The sequence below is a fragment of the Alosa pseudoharengus genome, unplaced genomic scaffold (assembly GCF_046254945.1).
Source record: "Alosa pseudoharengus isolate Yale_2024_CS ecotype anadromous, Long Island Sound unplaced genomic scaffold, YU_APseudo_1.1 YU_APseudo_1.1_scf_1, whole genome shotgun sequence".
Taxonomy (NCBI): Eukaryota; Metazoa; Chordata; class Actinopteri; order Clupeiformes; family Clupeidae; genus Alosa; species Alosa pseudoharengus.
The window spans coordinates 1,853,897-1,873,631 of record NW_027468564.1 but is presented as its reverse complement, the minus strand read 5'-3'; the positions used below and the strand labels follow the sequence as shown (position 1 = coordinate 1,873,631).

Here is a 19,735-nt window from a genome sequence, read left to right as displayed (position 1 = left end):
ATTCACACTATTGAACAGCACCTGAATGACATCAGACAATTAACATTCACACTCATTAGTTGCCAAGAATCAGAATGCCGACACACTCTATGACATATAGGGGAACTTCTTTGTTTACTATTTTTCCTTCATCATTAAGTCTATCATATTTATATTTCATCCATTACTGTTCTTCTCTATAAATGTCTAATTGCCCCAGAATATCCAAAAGTTTTCAGGTGTACTCTTTCAGGAAAGCCCTTCATTTTATTGTCAAATGTATACTTGGAGTTTTTCTTGTGTGTTTACCAACACACATTTTCACCATTTGAATGTGACTGCTGAATGTGTATGATTGTCAGTGGCAGAGTGGGATAATGTCTAGTGCTGGTGTTTGTTAGGTTGAGAGTTCGAATCCTGCTAGAGCTTTAGGCTCAAAATGCACATGCTATTGGTTATTGAAGATTCACACTATTGAACAGCACCTGAATGACATCAGACAATTAACATTCACACTCATTAGTTGCCAAGAATCAGAATGCCGACACACTCTATGACATATAGGGGAACTTCTTTGTTTACTATTTTTCCTTCATCATTAAGTCTATCATATTTATATTTCATCCATTACTGTTCTTCTCTATAAATGTCTAATTGCCCCAGAATATCCAAAAGTTTTCAGGTGTATTTTTTCAGGAAAGCCCTTCATTTTATTGTCAAATATATACTTGGAGTTTTTCTTGTGTGTTTACCAACACACATTTTCACCATGTGAATGTGACTACCCAATATGTAGTATTGTCAGTGGCTCAGTGGGATAATGCCTAGTGCTGGTGTTTGTTAGGTTGAGGGTTCGAATCCCCGGTAGTGCTTTAGGCTCTAGCTCGAATACTATTGGTTATTGAAGATTCACACCATTGAACAGCACCTGAATGACATCAGGCAATCAACATTCACACTCATCAGTTGCCAAGAATCAGAATGCCGAGACACTCTATGACATTCAGGTGAACTTCTTTGTTTACTATTTTTCCTTCATCATTAAGTCTATCATATTTATATTTAATCTATTAGTGTTCATCTCTACAAATGTCTAATCGCCCCTCCATGCTTGGAGTTTTTCTTGTGTGTTTACCAATACACATTTTCACCATGTGAATGTGACTGGCCAACATGTAGGATTGACAGTGGCTCAGTGGGATAATGCCTTGTACTGGTGATCCTTAGGTTGAGAGTTCAAATCCCACTTGAAGCATTAGTGAGTTGTGGATGTTAGCATACTACAATAGAATGCTGTTGGGTTGTGGAGGATAACACACTATAACATTACAGCTACTTGTCAATATGGACTTGTAGTGCAAGGCAAGTATTACTGTATAAGCTGTAGCCTATAATTATTTGTTATTCTTATAATATTTGTCATTTCTTATACATATTTAGTCGGCTCTTCCACTTGACAGAACAACTCTATATCGGTTAAGGATGTCACGCATGAAACAATGCTGCAGAAACATGAAAATACGACTTTGAGTTTAGTAGGCTATAATTTTCAGTTCCTGTTTATCTATTGCACAATGGGTAATAATTTAAAGGAATCATGTTGCAGTCTTGTAAATAGTGACCCTGCAAGATCCCTAGTCATTGCAAAATCATAGTCTGTGACTTAAAACTACTACTTGTCTTTAGATGTGAGAGGGTCTGAGACTGTAGTCTTTCAAAAATCTTTTCCAAATCTTTGCAAATCTTTCCAAAGTTTACCCGCTGGGAAACCCTGTAGCTCCGGAGCAGGGGCTCAGACCAGGATAAATTGTTTGCTCGCCCTCAGTTCGCTCTTTTGTTCATCTCAACCCAGCACTCCAGTGTGTCCTGCTCTGTGTGCGTCTTTGAGTTAACGTAAGTCATCACTTTAATCACCCTCACTATGACTTTTGTGATGTTTATCAGTTTGTAGAGTAGCTCTGCCATCATGTGTAAAGTTAAGGTCTTTGTTTGTTGGTTTGATGTGTTGGAGTCCCATGTGAGAGATGATTAGGTGATGTTGGTTGACTTGGGATGTCAAGTATTGTTTAGTTGTACCTTATATAGCCATATGATTTCAGTTTATTGTTCAAATGTCAATTGGTTTGTTTCTGAGTTGGGATCTGTACTGATTTACCCCATTTCACTGATTACTCCATTTTCTGTTTGTTTCCTCTTTGATGCAGCACACATACAAGTAAAGAACAAAAGAACAGATGAATTGAAACTCAAATAAAGTTAACTTGTGTTGCACCGAAACCTGCCATCTCCGTGTCATCACTCCATACCATTGAGCCTTCTGAGTCACACCATTGAACAGCACCTGAATGACATCAGGCAATTAACATTCACACTCATTACACACTGCTGGTGTTTGTTAGGTTGAGAGTTCGAATCCTGCTAGAGCTTGAAGCTCAAGATGCACATGCTATTGGTTATTGAAGATTCACACCATTGAACAGCACCTGAATGACATCAGGCAATTAACATTCACACTCATTAGTTGCCAAGAATCAGAATGCCGACACACTCTATGACATATAGGGGAACTTCTTTGTTTACTATTTTTCCTTCATCATTAAGTCTATCATATTTATATTTCATCCATTACTGTTCTTCTCTACAAATGTCTAATTGTCCCAGAATTTCCAAACGTTTTCAGGTGTTCTCTTTCAGGAAAGCCCTTCATTTTATTGTCAAATGTATACTTGGAGTTTTTCTTGTGTGTTTACCAATACACATTTTCACCATGTGAATGTGACTGGCAAAGATGTAGGATTGACAGTGGCTTAGTGGGATAATGCCTTGTACTGGTCATCCTTATGTTGAGTGTTCAAATCCCACCTGAAGCATTAGTGTTAAAATACTGTTGGGTTGTGGAGGTTAGCATACTAGAATAGAATGCTGTTGGGTTGTGGAGGTTAGCACACTATAACATTACAGCATTACAGCTACTTGTCAATATGGACTTGTAGTGCAAGGCAAGTATAACTGTATAATTATACGCTGTTTATCTTATTGACTCCGACACAGAACCCACCACCACAAATACAATTCAATTCTGTGGGAAACACTGCCTTCCATTATCAAACCCTTCATCTTATCCACAACAAATAAATAGTCCTGTAGAATCAAGTATTGTTAGAATACTGTTGGGTTGTGGAGGTTAGCACACTATAATGTTACAGCACAGGGTAATCCTAATTTTATGCATCAAATTTATTCCAATACAACTCAAAAGTTTTGAACGACACAAAGTGAAGGTTTTATCCAGATCAAAACCAAGAATAGATTATGTGATCTAATCCAATTTCAGGATCCTTGTTTCCCTTTGAACAACCCATTTTCAAGATTTGATCCAATCCGATAGCTGAAATCCGATAACCGAAATCCGATCGATCACGTTTCTTTTGAACAATTGTGCCCAAACAATCAAAGCATATGTAAAACTAAAAAGCTATGCCATCATGTTCGTTTTGCTCGGACCCCGTAAATCACCGCTTGCGGTTATATTTGGGGGCCAAGCAGCGAAGCTGCGAAGGCACCCATTGTGTTTCTATTTGTTCTTATTATTATTATTATTATTATTATTATTATTATTATTCCGCCATTGAAGTCAATGGCAGCCCATAGAACCGTCTGGTGAAAAGTTGTGAAATTTGGCACACTGATTAGGGACAGTCCCATGGTTAATGTCACCAAGTTTCATGATGGCACCTCAAGCACTCTAGCGCCACCAACAGGCCAAAGTTGGACATGCGTTCACGCACGTAACTTTTGACCCGTATGGCCGATTGTCAAAAATGAGGTATCATTGGAATCCTTGGACCAATCCGAGTTAAACGCACAGTATGAAGTCATTTTCCGCCATGATGGATTTTCCGCCATATTGGATTTCATCAAAAACACTAAAAAGTCCTCTCAGGTCACATATTTTGTCCGATTGACACCAAACTTCACAGATATCATTTACAGACCATGCCTCATTAATGCATTGCTTTTTGTCTCCGGAACTAAAACCGTTCGCGCGTAACAGCCAATCGAAATTTGTGGCGAAGCCGCCACACAGGAAGTGAGCTCATATCTCAGCAACCCATTGATCTATCATAACCAAACTAAGTACATGGACTCAGGACCCAATCAGGGGGACGCTCAAGAAATCTGGTGACCTTTGACCTCTAGGGGGCGCTGTAATTAAGAAACATACCTTTTGGCCTGTAGCTGCAGTTGTGCTTAGAATTAAAATGCACTAGTGGTGTCTGGTAATACTGTTGGAGGTCCTTAGGCCGACCCAACCCAACTTGTGATGTCATCGTAATTGATTCGGCCGCCATATTGGATTTAATCAAAAACACGTACAAGCTTTCGCAGGTCACAAATTTCAGCGGATCCTCAACAAAATTGGCAGAGACCATCTTCAGACCATGCCTTATCAGTGCATTGCTTTCTGGAGCAATTGACAGAAGCATTCGGCTGTAACAGCCAATCGAAATTTGCGGCGAAGCCGCCAAACAGGAAGTGAGCTCATATCTCAGCAACCCTTGCATGTATCAAAGCCAAACTAGGTGCATGGACTCAGGACCCAATCAGGGGGACACTCAATAAATCTGGTGACCTTTGACCTCTAGGGGGCGCTGTAATTAAAAAAACATGCCTTTTGGCCTGTAGCTGCTGTTGTATTTGGAATTAAAATGTACTAGTGGTGTCTGGTAATACTGTTGGAGGTCCTTATGCCGACCCAGGCCAACTTGTGATGTCATCGTAATTGATTCGGCCGCCATGTTAGACTTAATCAAAAACATCAAAAAGTTTTCACAGGTCGCAAATTTCATATGATTTTCACCAACATTGGCACAGACCATCTTCAGATCATAACCTATCAATATGTTGCTCTCTGGAACAATTGACAAAAGCATTCGCCCCTACCAGCCAATCGACATTGGTGGCGAAGCCGCCAAACAGGAAGTGAGCTCATATCTCAGCAACCCTATAATGTATCATAACCAAACTTACTACATATATTCATGACCCCATTAGGAGGACGCTCAAAAAATGTGGTGACATTTGACCTGTAGGGGGTGCTGCAATTAGCAATATTGCATTTTGATGTGTAGTTGTTGATGTGTTTTATCAATCTTTTATTTTTTGATGTGAAACTGATGACAACATGTTCCATCCAGTTAATTCTAATGCGTGCGTGCAGGGGCAGGGCAGGGCAGGACGGGGTGGGACGGGCTGGGGTGATTAGGTGGGGGGGGCTGGCTGGTGGAGGCGGTGGCAATACTCAGCCCTGTTTCAGCCCTGTTCATCCCGGGTGTCTGCTGGGTGTCTGCTGAGTTCTATCTTGTCACCGTGGCTACTCCGGCCTATTCTGCTTGGCCCCCTCATTGCTGCTTGCAGCTATATTTATTGGGGGCCAAGCAGCGAAGCTGCGAGGCAACCCATAGTGATTCTACGTATTCTTATTATTATTATTATTATAACGAAACGCTAATTTGCCATTAAACCATACAGTAAAAAGTTGGGATATTCGGCACATTGATTCGGTTCAGTCATATCTTTAATTTATCAAAGTTTCAAGTCTGCACTTTGAGTGTTCTAGCGCCACCAACATTTCAAATTTTTTATTACATCTATGCACATAACGTTTGAATGGTACACCACATTTTGAACATTAAGGTATATTTGGAATCCTTGGATGAGACCGAACTCAACGCAGATGTCAATTTATGGGGTAAACGTAATTGATCAGGCTGCCATATTGGATTTAATCAAAAACACCTAAAAGGCATCAAAGTTCGCAAAGTTTGTCCGATTTTCACGAAACTTGACGCAGATGATCTTCAGACTATGACTCACAAATGTTATTGCTTTTCGGAGCCATATTCAAAACCCATCGCCCGTCGTGACCAATCAAGTTTGGCGGCGAAGCCGCCAAACAGGAATTGAAGTGATCTCAGCAAGGCTTTCGCGTATCAACACCAAACTCAGTACAGGGTCTCAGGACCCAATTAGGAGGAGGCTCAATAAATTTGGTGACTTTTGACCTATAGGTGGCGCTATAATTACCAAAATTACGTTTTAGCCTGTAACGGGTCATGTGTTTGGAATTAAAGCATATTAGTGATATCTGTTAATACCTTGAGAGGTCCTTAGGCCGCCACATGCCAACATGTGACGTCAACATAAATGATCCAACCGCCATATTGGATGTCATCAAAAACACTTAAAAGGCATCAAAGGTCACAAAGTTTCTCCGATTTTCACGAAACTTGACGCAGATGATCGTCAGACCATGTCTCATAAATGCATTGCTTTCTGGAACCATATTCAAAACCTGTTGCCCGTGACAACCAATCAAGTTTGGCGGCGAAGCCGCCAAACAGGAAGTGAAGTGATATCTCAGCAATGCTTTCACATATCAAAACCAAACTAGTTATATAGGTTCAGGACTCAATCAGGAGGACACTCAAGAAATGTGGTAAATTTTGACCACTATGTGGCGCTATAATCACAGGAAGTGGGCTCATATTTCTGCAATGCTTTCACGTATCGAAACCAAACTTGGCTCATTGACTCGGGACCACATCCTGAGGACATACAATAATTTTAGCGACCTTTGACCACTAGGGGTGCTATAATTTGCAACACTTTCTCGTATCAACACCAAACTTGGTATATGGACTCGTGACTACAACCTGAGGACGCACAATAAATGTGGTGACTTTTGACCACTAGGGGTGCTATAATTATCAACACTTTCTCGTATCGACACCAAACTTGGTATGTGGACTTGTGACTACAACCTGACTATGCACAATACATTTGGTGATGTTTGAGGTATGCATATGTATGGGGGGTTATTGGGGTGTGTGGGAGAGGAAGTTTATCTTTGTATATGTGTGTGTGTGGGACGGGTGGTTAATTGGGTGTGTGTATAATGTAGCAACATTGGGTTGCCATGACAACTCCTGCTCAACTGCTTGGCCCCCACATTGCTGCTTGCAGCTATATTTATTATTATTATTCCTCTGCCATTGAAGTCAATGGCAGCCCATAGAACCGTCTGGCAAAAAGTTCTGAAATTTGGCACAGTGATTGGGGACAGTCCAATGATTCATTTCAGCAAGTTTCATGTGGGCAGCTCTAGCGCTCTAGCGCCACCAACAGGCCAAAGTTGGACTTGCGTTCATGCACGTAACTTCTGACCCGTTGACCCTATTGTTAAAAATGAGGTATCGTTGGAATCCTTGGACCAAGCCGAGTTCAACGCACCCTATGACGTCATTTTCCGCCATGATGGATTTTCCGCCATTTTGGATTTTATCAAAAACACTTAAAAGTCTTCACAGGTCACAAATTTTGTCTGATCGACACCAAACCTGACACACTTGATCTTCAGACGAAGCCTCACAAAAGTTATTCCTTTTCGTCTTCGGAATTCAAACCGTTCGCCCATAACAGCCAATCGAAGTTTGCGGCAAAGCCGCCAAACAGGAAGTGACCACATATCTCAGCAACCCATTCACCTATCATAACCAAACTTAGTACATGGACTCAGGACCCAATCAGGGGGACGCTCAAGAAATCTGGTGACCTTTGACCTCTAGGGGGCGCTGTAATTAAGAAACATGCCTTTTGGCCTGTAGCTGCAGTTGTGCTTAGAATTAAAACGCACTAGTGGTGTCTGGTAATACTGTTGGAGGTCCTTAGGCCGACCGATGTCGACTTGTGATGTCATCGTAATGGATTCGGCCGCCATATTGGATTTAATCAAAAACACGTACAAGTTTTCGCAGGTCACAAATTTCAGCGGATCCTCACCAAAATTGGCAGAGACCATCTTCAGACCATGCCTTATCAGTGCATTGCTTTTTGGAACAATTGACAGTAGCATGCGGCTGTAACAGCCAATCGAAACTTGCGGCGAAGCCGCCAAACAGGAAGTGAGCTTATATCTCAGCAACCCTTGCATGTATCAAAGCCAAACTTGGTGCATGGACTCAGGACCCAATCAGGGGGACGCTCAAGGAATCTGGTGACCTTTGACCTCTAGGGGGCGCTATAATTAAGAAACATGCCTTTTGGCCTGTAGCTGCTGTTGTCCTTAGAATTATAATGCACTAGTGGTTTCAGGTAATACTGTTGGAGGTCCTTAGGCTGACCCAGCACAACTTGTGATGTCATCGTAATTGATTCGGCCGCCATATTGGATTTAATCAAAAACATCAAAAAGTTTTCGCGGGTCGCAAATTTCATCTGATCTTCACCAAAATTGGCCCAGACCATTTTTAGACCATAACCTATCAATATATTGCTCTCTGGAACAATTGACTGAAGCATTCTCCCGTAACAGCCAATCGAAATTGGTGGCGAAGCCGCCAAACAGGAAGTGAGCTCATATCTCAGCAACCCTGCCTTGTATTATAACCAAACTTACTACATATATTCATGACCCCATTAGGAGGACGCTCAAACAATTTGGTGACCTTTGACCTGTAGGGGGTGCTGCAATTAGCAATATTGCATTTTGATGTGTAGTTGCTGATGTGTTATATCAATCTTTTATTTTTTGATGTGAAACTGATGACAACATGTTCCATCCAGTTAATTCTAATGCGTGCGTGCAAAGGCAGGGCAGGGAAGGACGGGGTGGGACGGGCTGGGGTGATTAGGTGGGGGGGGGGGCTGGCTGGCGGAGGCAGTGGCAATACTCAGCCCTGTTTCAGCCCTGTTTATCCCGGGTTCTGCTGAGTTCTATCTTGTCACCGTGGCTACTCCGGCCTATACTGCTTGGCCCCCTCATTGCTGCTTGCAGCTATATTTATTATTCCTCTGCCATTGAAGTCTATGGCAGCCCATAGAACCGTCTGGTGAAAAGTTGTGAAATTTGGCACACTAATTAGGCTGAGTCCCATGATTAATGTCACCCAGTTTCATGTCGGCAACTTAAGCGCTCTAGCGCCACCAACAGGCCAAAGTTGGACTTGCGTTCACGCACGTAACTTCTGACCTGTTGACCCGATTGTCAAAAATCAGGTATCGTTGGAATCCTTGGACCAAGCCGAGTTCAACGCACCCCACCACGTCATTTTCCGCCATGATGGATTTTCCGCAATATTGGATTTTAGTGAAGGTGAAACTAAAACTTCACAGGTCACAAATTTTGTCCGATCATCACCAAACTTGACACACATGCTCTTCAGACCAAGCCGCACAAAAGTTATCCCTTTTCGTCTTCGGAACTCAAACCGTTTGCCCGTAACAGCCAATCGAAATATGCGGCGAAGCCGCCAAACAGGAAGTGAGCTCATATCTCAGATGAATGGGTTACTATCATAACCAAACTTAGTGCATGGACTCAGGACCCAATCAGGGGGACGCTCAAGAAATCTGGTGACCTTTGACCTCTAGGGGGCGCTGTGATTAAAAAACATGCCTTTTGGCCTGTAGCTGCTGTTGTGCTTAGAATTAAAATGCACTAGTGGTGTCTGGTAATACTGTTGGAGGGTCTTAGGCCGACCCAAGCCAACTTGTGATGTCATCGTAATTGATTCGGCCGCCATATTGGATTTAATCAAAAACACGTACAGGTTTTCGCAGGTCACAAATTTCAGCGGATCCTCACCAAAATGGGCAGAGACCATCTTCAGACCATAACCTATCAATATATTGCTTTCTGGAACAATTGACAAAAGCATTCGCCCGTGACAGCCAATCAAAATTGGTGGCGTAGCCGCCAAACAGGAAGTGAGTTCATATCTCAGCAACCCTGCCATGTATCATAACCAAACTTACTACATGGATTCATGACCCCATTAGGAGGACGCTCAAAACATTTGGTGACCTTTGACCTGTAGGGGGTGCTTCAATTAGCAATATTGCATTTTGATGTGTAGTTGCTGATGTGTTTTATAAATCTTTTATTTTTTGATTTGAAACTGATGACAAACATGTTCCATCCAGTTAATTCTAAGCATAACAGCAGCTACAGGCCAAAAAGCATGTTTCTAAATTACAGCGCCCCCTAGAGGTCAAAGGTCACCAGATTTCTTGAGCGTCCCCCTGATGGGGTCCTGAGTCCATGTACTAAGTTTGGTTATGATAGATCAATGGGTTGTTGAGATATGAGCTCACTTCCTGTTTGGCGGCTTCGCCACAAATTTCGATTGGCTGTTACAGCCAAATGCTTTTGTCAATTATTCCAGAAAGCAATGAACTGATAAGGCATGGTCTGAAGATGGCCTCTGCCAATTTTGGTGAGGATCCGCTAAAATTTGTGACCTGCGAAAACTTGTACGTGTTTTTGATTAAATCCAATATGGCGGCCGAATCAATTACGATGACATCACAAGTTGACTTGGGTCGGCCTAAGGACCTCCAACAGTATTACCAGACACCACTAGTGCGTTTTAATTCTAAGCACAACAGCAGCTACAGGCCAAAAGGCATGTTTCTTAATTACAGCGCCCCCTAGAGGTCAAAGGTCACAAATTTCAGCGGATCCTCACCAAAATTGACAGAGACCATCTTCAGCCCATGCCTTATCAGTTCATTGCTTTCTGGATCAATTGACAGAAGCATTCGGCTGTAACAGCCAATCGAAATTTGCGGCGAAGCCGCCAAACAGGAAGTGAGCTCATATCTCAGCAACCCTACCATGTATCATAACCAAACTTACTACATGGATTCATGACCCCATTAGGAGGATGCTCAAATACTTTGGTGACCTTTGACCTGTAGGGGGTGCTGCAATTAGCAATATTGCATTTTGATCTGTAGTTGCTGATGTGTTTTATCAATCTTTTATTTTTTGATGTGAAACTGATGACATGTTCCATCCAGTTCATTCTAATGCGTGCGTGCAAGGGCGGGGCGGAGCGGGGCAGGACGGGGTGGGACGGGCAGGGGTGATTAGGTGGGGGGCTGGCTGGCGGAGGCAGCAGCAATACTCAGCCCTGTTTCAGCCCTACAAAGTCAGTTATGTTTTGATGTTACACTAGTTGAAAGCGTTAATCGCGGATGTCTGCTGAGTTCTATCTTGTCGCCCTGGCTACTCCGGCCTATTCTGCTTGGCCCCCTCATTGCTGCTTGCAGCTATACTTCATATGTTGATTTTCTTTGATCATCACAAAAGTAGGAAGTGGCCAACTCTGAGTATAGCACACTCAAAAAAATTGTTGCATCGAGATCCATCGATAATTGGTTTAGAATAGAATCGTTGGCCTCTGAATCGGAATTGAATCAAATCGTGAGGTGCCAAGACATTCCCACCCCTATGGACCATATGTCCATACCAATACTTGGCAAAGTCATTCATATAATTTGTTTTGTTTAGTGAAGTCATTCATATAACTTGATGTTAAGTGAAGTCATTCATTCCGATGCATCCTTAAAGTGTAGCCTACATCTCCAGTACAACCAGTTTAGATATGCTGTCATTTGATTGGCTGAAATGTGAGGGTGTCAAAACATAGGCCTTTTGTCACGTCAGATGCGGACACATATAGGAGGCAAGCAGGTGTGTGGACAATGATCTGTCTGCCAGTAGGATACCTCTAGAAAGGGTAAAACTTCAGATCAGTATTCATGTTCCCTTTGCCCTTTAGCATGTCCATTTTCCTCCTTTCTAATGGATCAGCTAGGCCTATACACCAACAAATAAGAGAGATGGTTGTAGTAAAAATCTGGATGAGTATGTGTATTGTGTTGTGTATGTTAGGGACCTTTAGGGTCTGTCAAGGGTCAATCCTGGAACAGTCAGTGGGGTTTACATGATTTTAGGGTCCCTACCCTTGACCTCTGACCCTCTGTGCCTGGCCTGGGATGACTGTGCGCTTAATCCAGACCCGGCTGTCATAAAGCAAACTAGACTACAGTGGCCAAAGACCTCAATCTGTACTGAGGAATTTACCTTAGCCTAGGCCTACACCCTAACATTTCTATTCAAGACATTTGTTCTTTCTTCTTCTTGTAGAAATACTGAAATAATGTATCTTGCATGCATTATTTGTTGTATGCATCTTATTTACCGCTGCATGTTTGTTGAGCTTCTTTCATCATCTTCTGTTTGTTCTGTTCATCTTGTCAGAATACTGAAAACAAAGATGGCGGTTCATGTTTAGCTACAGCTATAATCTATAGTATGCGGTGACGCATGAAACAAGATGTAAAGCTGCATATGTCTCATGTACATTCCCAGAGAGACTCTCCCACTGCTGCTAGGATGAGTGTCTCTCAGGAGAGAGAGGAGGCTGCAGGTCACAGTGAGACACTCAGACCAGAGTCTGCAGCACACAGCTGTGTGCAACAAAGCAGCAAACCAACACACTCTGATGGAGGGTAAGTTAATCCACAGATACAGTACGCATCATACCTGTCCCAACACACTCTGATGGAGGGTAAGTTAATCCACAGATACAGTACGCATCATACCTGTCCCCACACACTCTGATGGAGGGTAAGTTAATCCACAGATACAGTACACATCATACCTGTCCCAACACACACTATGTTCTTCTCTGGTGCATTGGTGCCTCATTGTCTGTATTTTGAATTGTTTGGTTCCTTGTCTGTGTTGTCAGTAAACTTCAAAAATGTCACATTAATCCAAATGTTCATGGGAGCAGCAGTAAATAGGACATTAGACTGTGAGAGATGAATTCTAAAATGGAGCTCATATTGTTGTAATATTACTGTAAGTGTGAACAAATGCAATCATCCACTGAGGAATGAGTTGTTATTCAGTTTCTTGTGTCTCCTTATGTAACCAGACTACAGATGCACAGACCTCCATCTCCAGTGCCCAGCTGTGTGTCCATGAAGAGTGATGCGTCAATGGGTGAGCCGCTCAAATTCAGCAGTGAACCAGTTCCATCAGGTCTACAGTGAGTAGTCATCAGTCTGTAGACATGTCAGTCACAATTCAACATGACAAGTGATATGAAGGAGCAAAGGAAAACACACACACACACACACACTCACACACAGACTTATACAAACACACACACACACAACAGACACACGTGCACGCACACACACACAGACACGCACACACACACACACACACACAGAGACTTACACTTATGCACACACGCAAACACATGCACACACACATACAAACTCTCACACACACAGACATAGACTTATACACACACACACACACAGACAGACTTACACCTACACAGTACAGACAGACACACACACACAGACACACACAGACACACACACACACACACAGACACACACACACACAGACACACACACACACACAGACACACACACACAGACACACAGACACACACACACAGACACACACACACACACACACACACAGACACACACACCTACACGGTAGACAGACAGACAGACAGACACACACACACATACACACACACACACACCTACCACCTACTCTTAGAGTTGTACAAACGTACAAATGGAGACATACACCTGCACACACTCACGCTCTCTCTCACACACACACACACACACAGAGACATACACCTACACACACTGACATCACACACACACCTATCATAGACTTGTACACACACACAGGAAATGGGATGGATGAGATGGAAAGGTCTAACCTCTCTTAAATGGTGGACACCATGCTGAGATGTATGGGATATGCTGGTAGAAATACACTGTGTGTGTGTGTGTGCATGTGTGAGAGATGAATTCTAAAATGGAGCATGTATTGTTGTAATATTAATATGTGTGAACAAATGCAATCATCCACTGAGGAATGAGTTGTAATTCAGTTTCTTGTGTCTCCTTATGTAACCAGCCCACAGACACACAGACCTCCATCTCCAGTGCCCAGCTGTGTGTCCATGAAGAGTGATGCGTCCATGGATCAGCCACCTAAATTCAGCAGTGAACCAGTTCCATCAGGTCTAAAGTGAGTAGTCATCAGTCTCTAGACATGTCATATAACAATAACATCTCCCAACTAGTGAAGAAAGGCCAGCAGCGACTGTTTTTCCTCCGCCGCCTAAAAGGACTACAGGTCAGTCCCCCCATCTTGGTACAGTTCTACAGAGCGGTCATTGAGAGTGTGCTAACATCCTCCCTCACGGTCTGGATTGCCTCTGCGTCAGCCTGTGCAAAGGCCAGGCTACAAAGAGTCGTCCGGGCAGCAGAGCGCATCATCGGCTGCCCCCTGCCCCCCATCATGGACCTGTACAGCTCCAGGTCCATTAAAAGATCTGCGAAGATTGTGGCCGACCCCTCTCATCCTGCCAATAGTCTGTTTAATCTTCTCCCCTCTGGAAAGCGGTACAGGGCTTTTCTGCCCAAAACATCACGCCACCGCCACAGTTTTTTCCCCCAGGCAATAGCCCTCCTAAATAACTCTTAAACTTGGACTTCATTGCACTTTATTTGTATTTAACACAGCACTATTTACATTCCTATTAATTTATTGCTCATAATGGTCCTGTCTGTCCTTGTATTGTGTTTATTTTTGTCTTTCTGTTGCACTTTGTGTTGCCTGCATGGAGAAGACCAAATCAAATTCCTAGTATCTCTGTATACATGGCGAAATAAAGTTGAATTGAATTGAATTTAATGTCAGTCACAATTCAACATGACAAGTGTTATGAAGGAGCAAAGGAAAACACACACACACACACACACACACACACACACACACACACACTCAGACATACACACACACACACACGCACACGCACACACATACTCAGACATACACACACACGCCATGTGGCTGAATTTGTGTACTGGCGGGTGAATTTAGTCAACTTACCACCCACTTTGGTGGGTAAATAAATAGAGCTAGCATACCACAAATACTGTAGTCTGATTTGTGTGTATGTGTCTGCATGTGTGTGTGTGTGTGTGTCTGTGATGATTAATGTATTGAATTAATGTGGCGATGGAGGTTTTGTGTGTGTCTGTGTGTGTGTATTTGTGTGAAAGCACAGGGCCATGTGTGTGTACATTACTGATAAACAGAAAACTCGCATCATAAACTCGCAAAACACAGAAATCCATCAACAGGTGAAAGTGTGAGAGGGCGCCTGCAGAGGAAGCAAATCACTTATGAGTTGTAGTGCTATCCTATTGCGTGCAGAGGGAATTTGAAATACAACCGATTATCCCGCCCCTCGGACTGAGCACTGCAAATGGTGAGTCCCCGGACCCTACATTTTAATGTGGGTCTGGCTCATCAGGCTAGTAAACGGAACGGAAAAAGGAACGCCTACAATGCAGTCGGAAGAATGTGTCCATTTGTTTACAGCAAATGTAGGCTACTTACATTGTTTCCTGACTGCTGATGCTGTTTATTGTCTGTTTGTAAAGTTTAGGCGAAGTAGGAAGTAACATCAGGAATCCCTGATCAATGTGATTGGTTAGGATGGACCAATGATCAATGTGATTGGTTAGGATGGACCAATGCTATCAAAGTCTACACCCGTCACCATGCGTCACTGTGGTGCTGCATGTTAACCTGCACATTTGGACTGGATGTGCTAGCCTATACCCACACTGTGTGTGTGTGTGTGTGTGTGTGTGTGTGTGTGTGTGTGTGATGATTAAGTTAATGAGGTGATGGAGGTTGTTCTCTGCTTGTTCTCTAGAGTAAGACCTGCTCCTGAGGAGGGTGGTGCTGCCTCTAACACCAGTCTCACTGAGGAACAACACACCAGCTATGAAGCATGGAGGTGAGGAGTGTGTGTGTGATTAATGTGATGAGTTAATGTGGTGATGGTGGTTGTTCCCTGCTTGAGGGTAAGGTGTGTGTGTGTGTGTGTGTGTGTTCGTGCACAGAACCGAAGTACATACGTTTGTGCATGAATGTGTAGTTTTTAAATGGCTTGATTTAGGTTTATATCATGTGTTTTGGTTTTCACACACAGATATCAGCAGATCCACAAATCCCACTTGCAGAAGAAGTTTCAGTGTCTTATTGAGGGAATCACACAGCAGGGACACACCAGACTCCTCCAGGAGATCTACACAGACCTCTACATCACAGAGGGGGGAAGAGGAGAGGTCAATGATGAACATGAGGTCAGACAGATAGAGAGGGCATCCAGGAGAGAAGCAGCACAAGGCAGACCAATCAAATGCAGTGACCTCTTTAAACACTTCCTGGAAAAGGAAAGACGCAGAAAAGAACACTTCCTGGAAGAGGAAAGACGCAGAAAAGAACACTTCCTGGAAGAGGAAAGACACAGAAAAGAACACTTCCTGGAAGGTGAGGGAAAAAAGAAGGGCAGAATCTTTGAGCCCAGACAATACGAACCCCTCAGAACAACAGTGCTGACAAAGGGAGTGGCTGGCATTGGAAAAACAGTCTCAGTGCAGAAGTTCATTTTGGATTGGGCTGAAGGAACAGCCAATCAGGATGTCGACTTCATATTTCCTCTTCCTTTCCGGGAGCTGAACCTGATGAAGGAGAAGAAACTCAGTCTGGTGGATCTTATTCAGAACTTTTTCCCAGAAATCAAAGATTCCAGAGTCTTCACCAGTTCAGAGGACAGAGTCATGTTCATCTTTGATGGTTTGGATGAGTGTCGACTTCATCTAGATTTCCGCTCCAACCCGAAGTGTTGTGATGTGACAGAGCTAGCCTCAGTGGATGTGCTGCTGACAAACCTCATCAAGGGTAATTTGCTTCCTTCTGCTCTCCTCTGGATCACCACCCGACCAGCAGCAGTCAATCAGATCCATTCTGAGTGTGTGCACCAGGTCACAGAAATAAGGGGATTCAATGACTCACAAAAAGAGGAGTATTTCAGGAAGAAAATCAGTGATGAGAACCTGGCTAGCAAAACCATCACGCACCTGACATCTTCTAGGAGCCTCTACATCATGTGCCACATTCCAGTCTTCTGCTGGATTTCAGCCACTGTTGTAGAGAAAACATCAAAAGATTCAGACAAAGTTAAAATGCCAAGGACTCTGACTCAAATGTACACACACTTCCTGATGATGCAGACAGGCATAAAAAATGTCAAGTACACAGAGAGAAAAGAGACAGATGAAGAGGTGATTTTCAAACTGGGGAAACTGGCTTTCCAACAACTGGAGAGAGGCAATCTGATCTTCTATGAGGAAGACCTGAGAGAGTGTGGCATTGACGTCACAGAAGCATCAGTGTACTCAGGAGTGTGTACTCAGATCTTCAGAGAGGAGTCTGAGCTGCACCAGGGGAAAGTGTTCAGCTTTGTGCATCTTAGCATCCAGGAGTTTCTTGCAGCTCTGTATGTGTTCCTCTGCTTCAGCAACAGACAGAGAAAGATGCCTGACCAACAGCAGACCTCTCAGCTCTCTGCTCTGTTCAGAGCTGCTACACTTCATGACCTACACAAGACTGCAGTGGACCTGGCCTTACAGAGTAAGAATGGACACCTGGACCTTTTCCTCCGCTTCCTTCTGGGCCTCACACTGGAGTCCAATCAGAATCTCTTAAAGCACCTACTGCCACAGAGCAGTAGCAAATCAGATAGCTCAGAGCAAACATTCCAGTATGTTAAACAGAAGATCAGAGATCAGAGTAGCTCAGACAGAAAGATCAACCTGTTCTACTGTCTGAATGAGCTGAATCACCATGCTGTAGTGGAGTACAAAATGAGCTCAGAAGATCTGCATGTAGAGACACTCTTACCAGGAGAGTGGGGGACTAAGGTATGGAAGACGTTTAAGATGTCAGAGGAGCAGCTGGCTGAGTTTGACCTGCAGAAGTACATAAAGACACCAGAGGAAGATCAGACTGAACTCCTCAGTCCAGATGAAGTTTTTCAGAAGGTGCTCCCAGCAGTCACATCAGCTCTGTAAGTAACAATATCTGAGTGTTTGTACAGTGTGTCTGTGTGTGTGAGTGTGTGTTTATGTCTATGTCTGTGTGTGTAACGACCTGGCTTCAAGTTGTGAAAAAACAGAACACACATTTTAACTTAAGAATTTATTAACTAATGTAACAAAAGTAATGCAAAAGCATAAGTTTAAGGAAAACACCTCAGTGTCATGTCAGTGCTCAGTAGTCAGTATGTACTGTAGGAGTCACATCAGCTCTGTAAGTAACAATGTCTGAGTGTTTGTACAGTGTGTGTGTGTGTCTGTGTGTGTGTAACCAGTGTGTAAAATAACTTTTCTTCTGGGGAGCTACTGTAACCACACAACACACCAGAGTCAGAGGAATTGCGATATAAAAATATATGATTTATTTAAATACAGTCAGGGGGGCGGGGTCACACCGTGACTGACGTCGGGCACCAGGGTCCGGCAGACACACTGGCGGAGGAAGAGAGAGAGAGGGGGAAAACTAATACGAGTCGGAGGGCATAAGAAAAAATAGACCATTCATCTAAAATGGATTTTACGCGTCGCGAACAGAGCGCTTCAGTTACACGCCTGGTGTAGCTCAGTACAACAGTCTATAGGTCCACACAGGAGAGGGAGAAGGAACCAGCCAGGACGCAGCAGCAACTCGCGGGTCGGTGGGGGGGATCACACCGTGACACAGGCACGGGGGTGGGGGGGGGTGCGTGAATGACATCGGGTACCAGGGTCCGGCAGACAGCAGACACAGGCACACTGGCGGAGGAAGAGAGAGAGAGAGAAAACTAATACGAGTCGGAGGCAGGACACTTACATGGAAGACTCCAATATTCAATATTCCCAAAAGCAATTCAGTGTGAGAGCAGGAGAGGACCGCGCAGCACACGCACAGCAAATCTTCACATCAGTGTCTGAAAAACAGCAAATCTTCACACCAGTGTCCGGAAAACAACAAAAATTGAGTCCATGGAAAATACTGGGAGTATTCTTTTCAAATGTCCAACTCTAACATGATCTTGAAGTAGCCCTACTTAACTTGAGTAGGTCAATAGGCAACACAGAAGCCTGCAGCAGCAGCATTGGCTCAGTCAACAAACAGCAATATGCCCACACTGGTTACGGCAGGTAACGGCCCACTCTCCCTCTGGCTGGAGCTGCAGAAAACAGTCTTCTTTCCAAGACATTATGAAAGGAGTAAAATGCTATGTTGTGTTTCACCTGAGGGGGCGCTAAATTCTATTTTTTTATTGTAAATGCTTATTTTGGTGTTCCCAAAACACCTGTAACTACATGCATTTATTCTGTGAATGGGACTTGGGACAATATTGGTACTTACACACTAAATGTCCACATACTTAGCTATTTCCACATATATTTTTATGGTCCTACTAGCTACCCCACAAAAAGAGACTTAAAATTGTGGGAAACATTAATAAACTATATTTGAAGAGGAAATAGTGACTGATACCAAATGAAAAAAACAAAACTGTTTTTAATACCCTCAATATCACACTTAATGCACATTTTTCTGAAATCTAGGGACCTTTTGAAAGTCAGGAAACATTTAGTACAGACTTTAAATTGTTTACGCATGCTTTTTATGAGTTGGTCTTCCACCCTAGAAAATTTTAGGAGGCTAGAAATAATATTTGTCAAGATATAAATGCCCAAACATGGCACCTGTTTCAAGCTGTAAAAATTAAAGAATTTCAAGGTCTCAAAAAGATATGAAGACATAAGTTTTGCACAGAAATATTTCACAGGCCTTGGTTTTAAGACCCATTGATGATATAGACAAGATTTGAACAAAATCTGAGACGATGCAGCAACAACCTTATCTGATTTGACACGGAGTGACCCATTCATAAAATCTTGTAGACATTGTGTATTTAGTAGCCTATGTGTAAGGCTTCAGCATAAAACT

At 43.1% G+C, this 19,735-nt stretch overlaps 1 protein-coding gene across 1 annotated transcript in view; it reads left to right on the top strand.

Annotated features, from left to right (window-relative positions):
• LOC143121097 (NACHT, LRR and PYD domains-containing protein 3-like) overlaps positions 1-19,735 on the top strand; it is a 295,171-nt gene that overhangs the window by 20,773 nt on the left and 254,663 nt on the right. Inside the window, exons 2-5 of the mRNA XM_076281519.1 lie at positions 12,200-12,339; positions 13,790-13,903; positions 15,606-15,689; positions 15,885-17,804. Coding sequence (XP_076137634.1) covers positions 12,224-12,339; positions 13,790-13,903; positions 15,606-15,689; positions 15,885-17,804 — 2,234 coding nt within the window. The 5' untranslated portion in view covers positions 12,200-12,223. The remainder of the gene's footprint in view (positions 1-12,199; positions 12,340-13,789; positions 13,904-15,605; positions 15,690-15,884; positions 17,805-19,735) is intronic.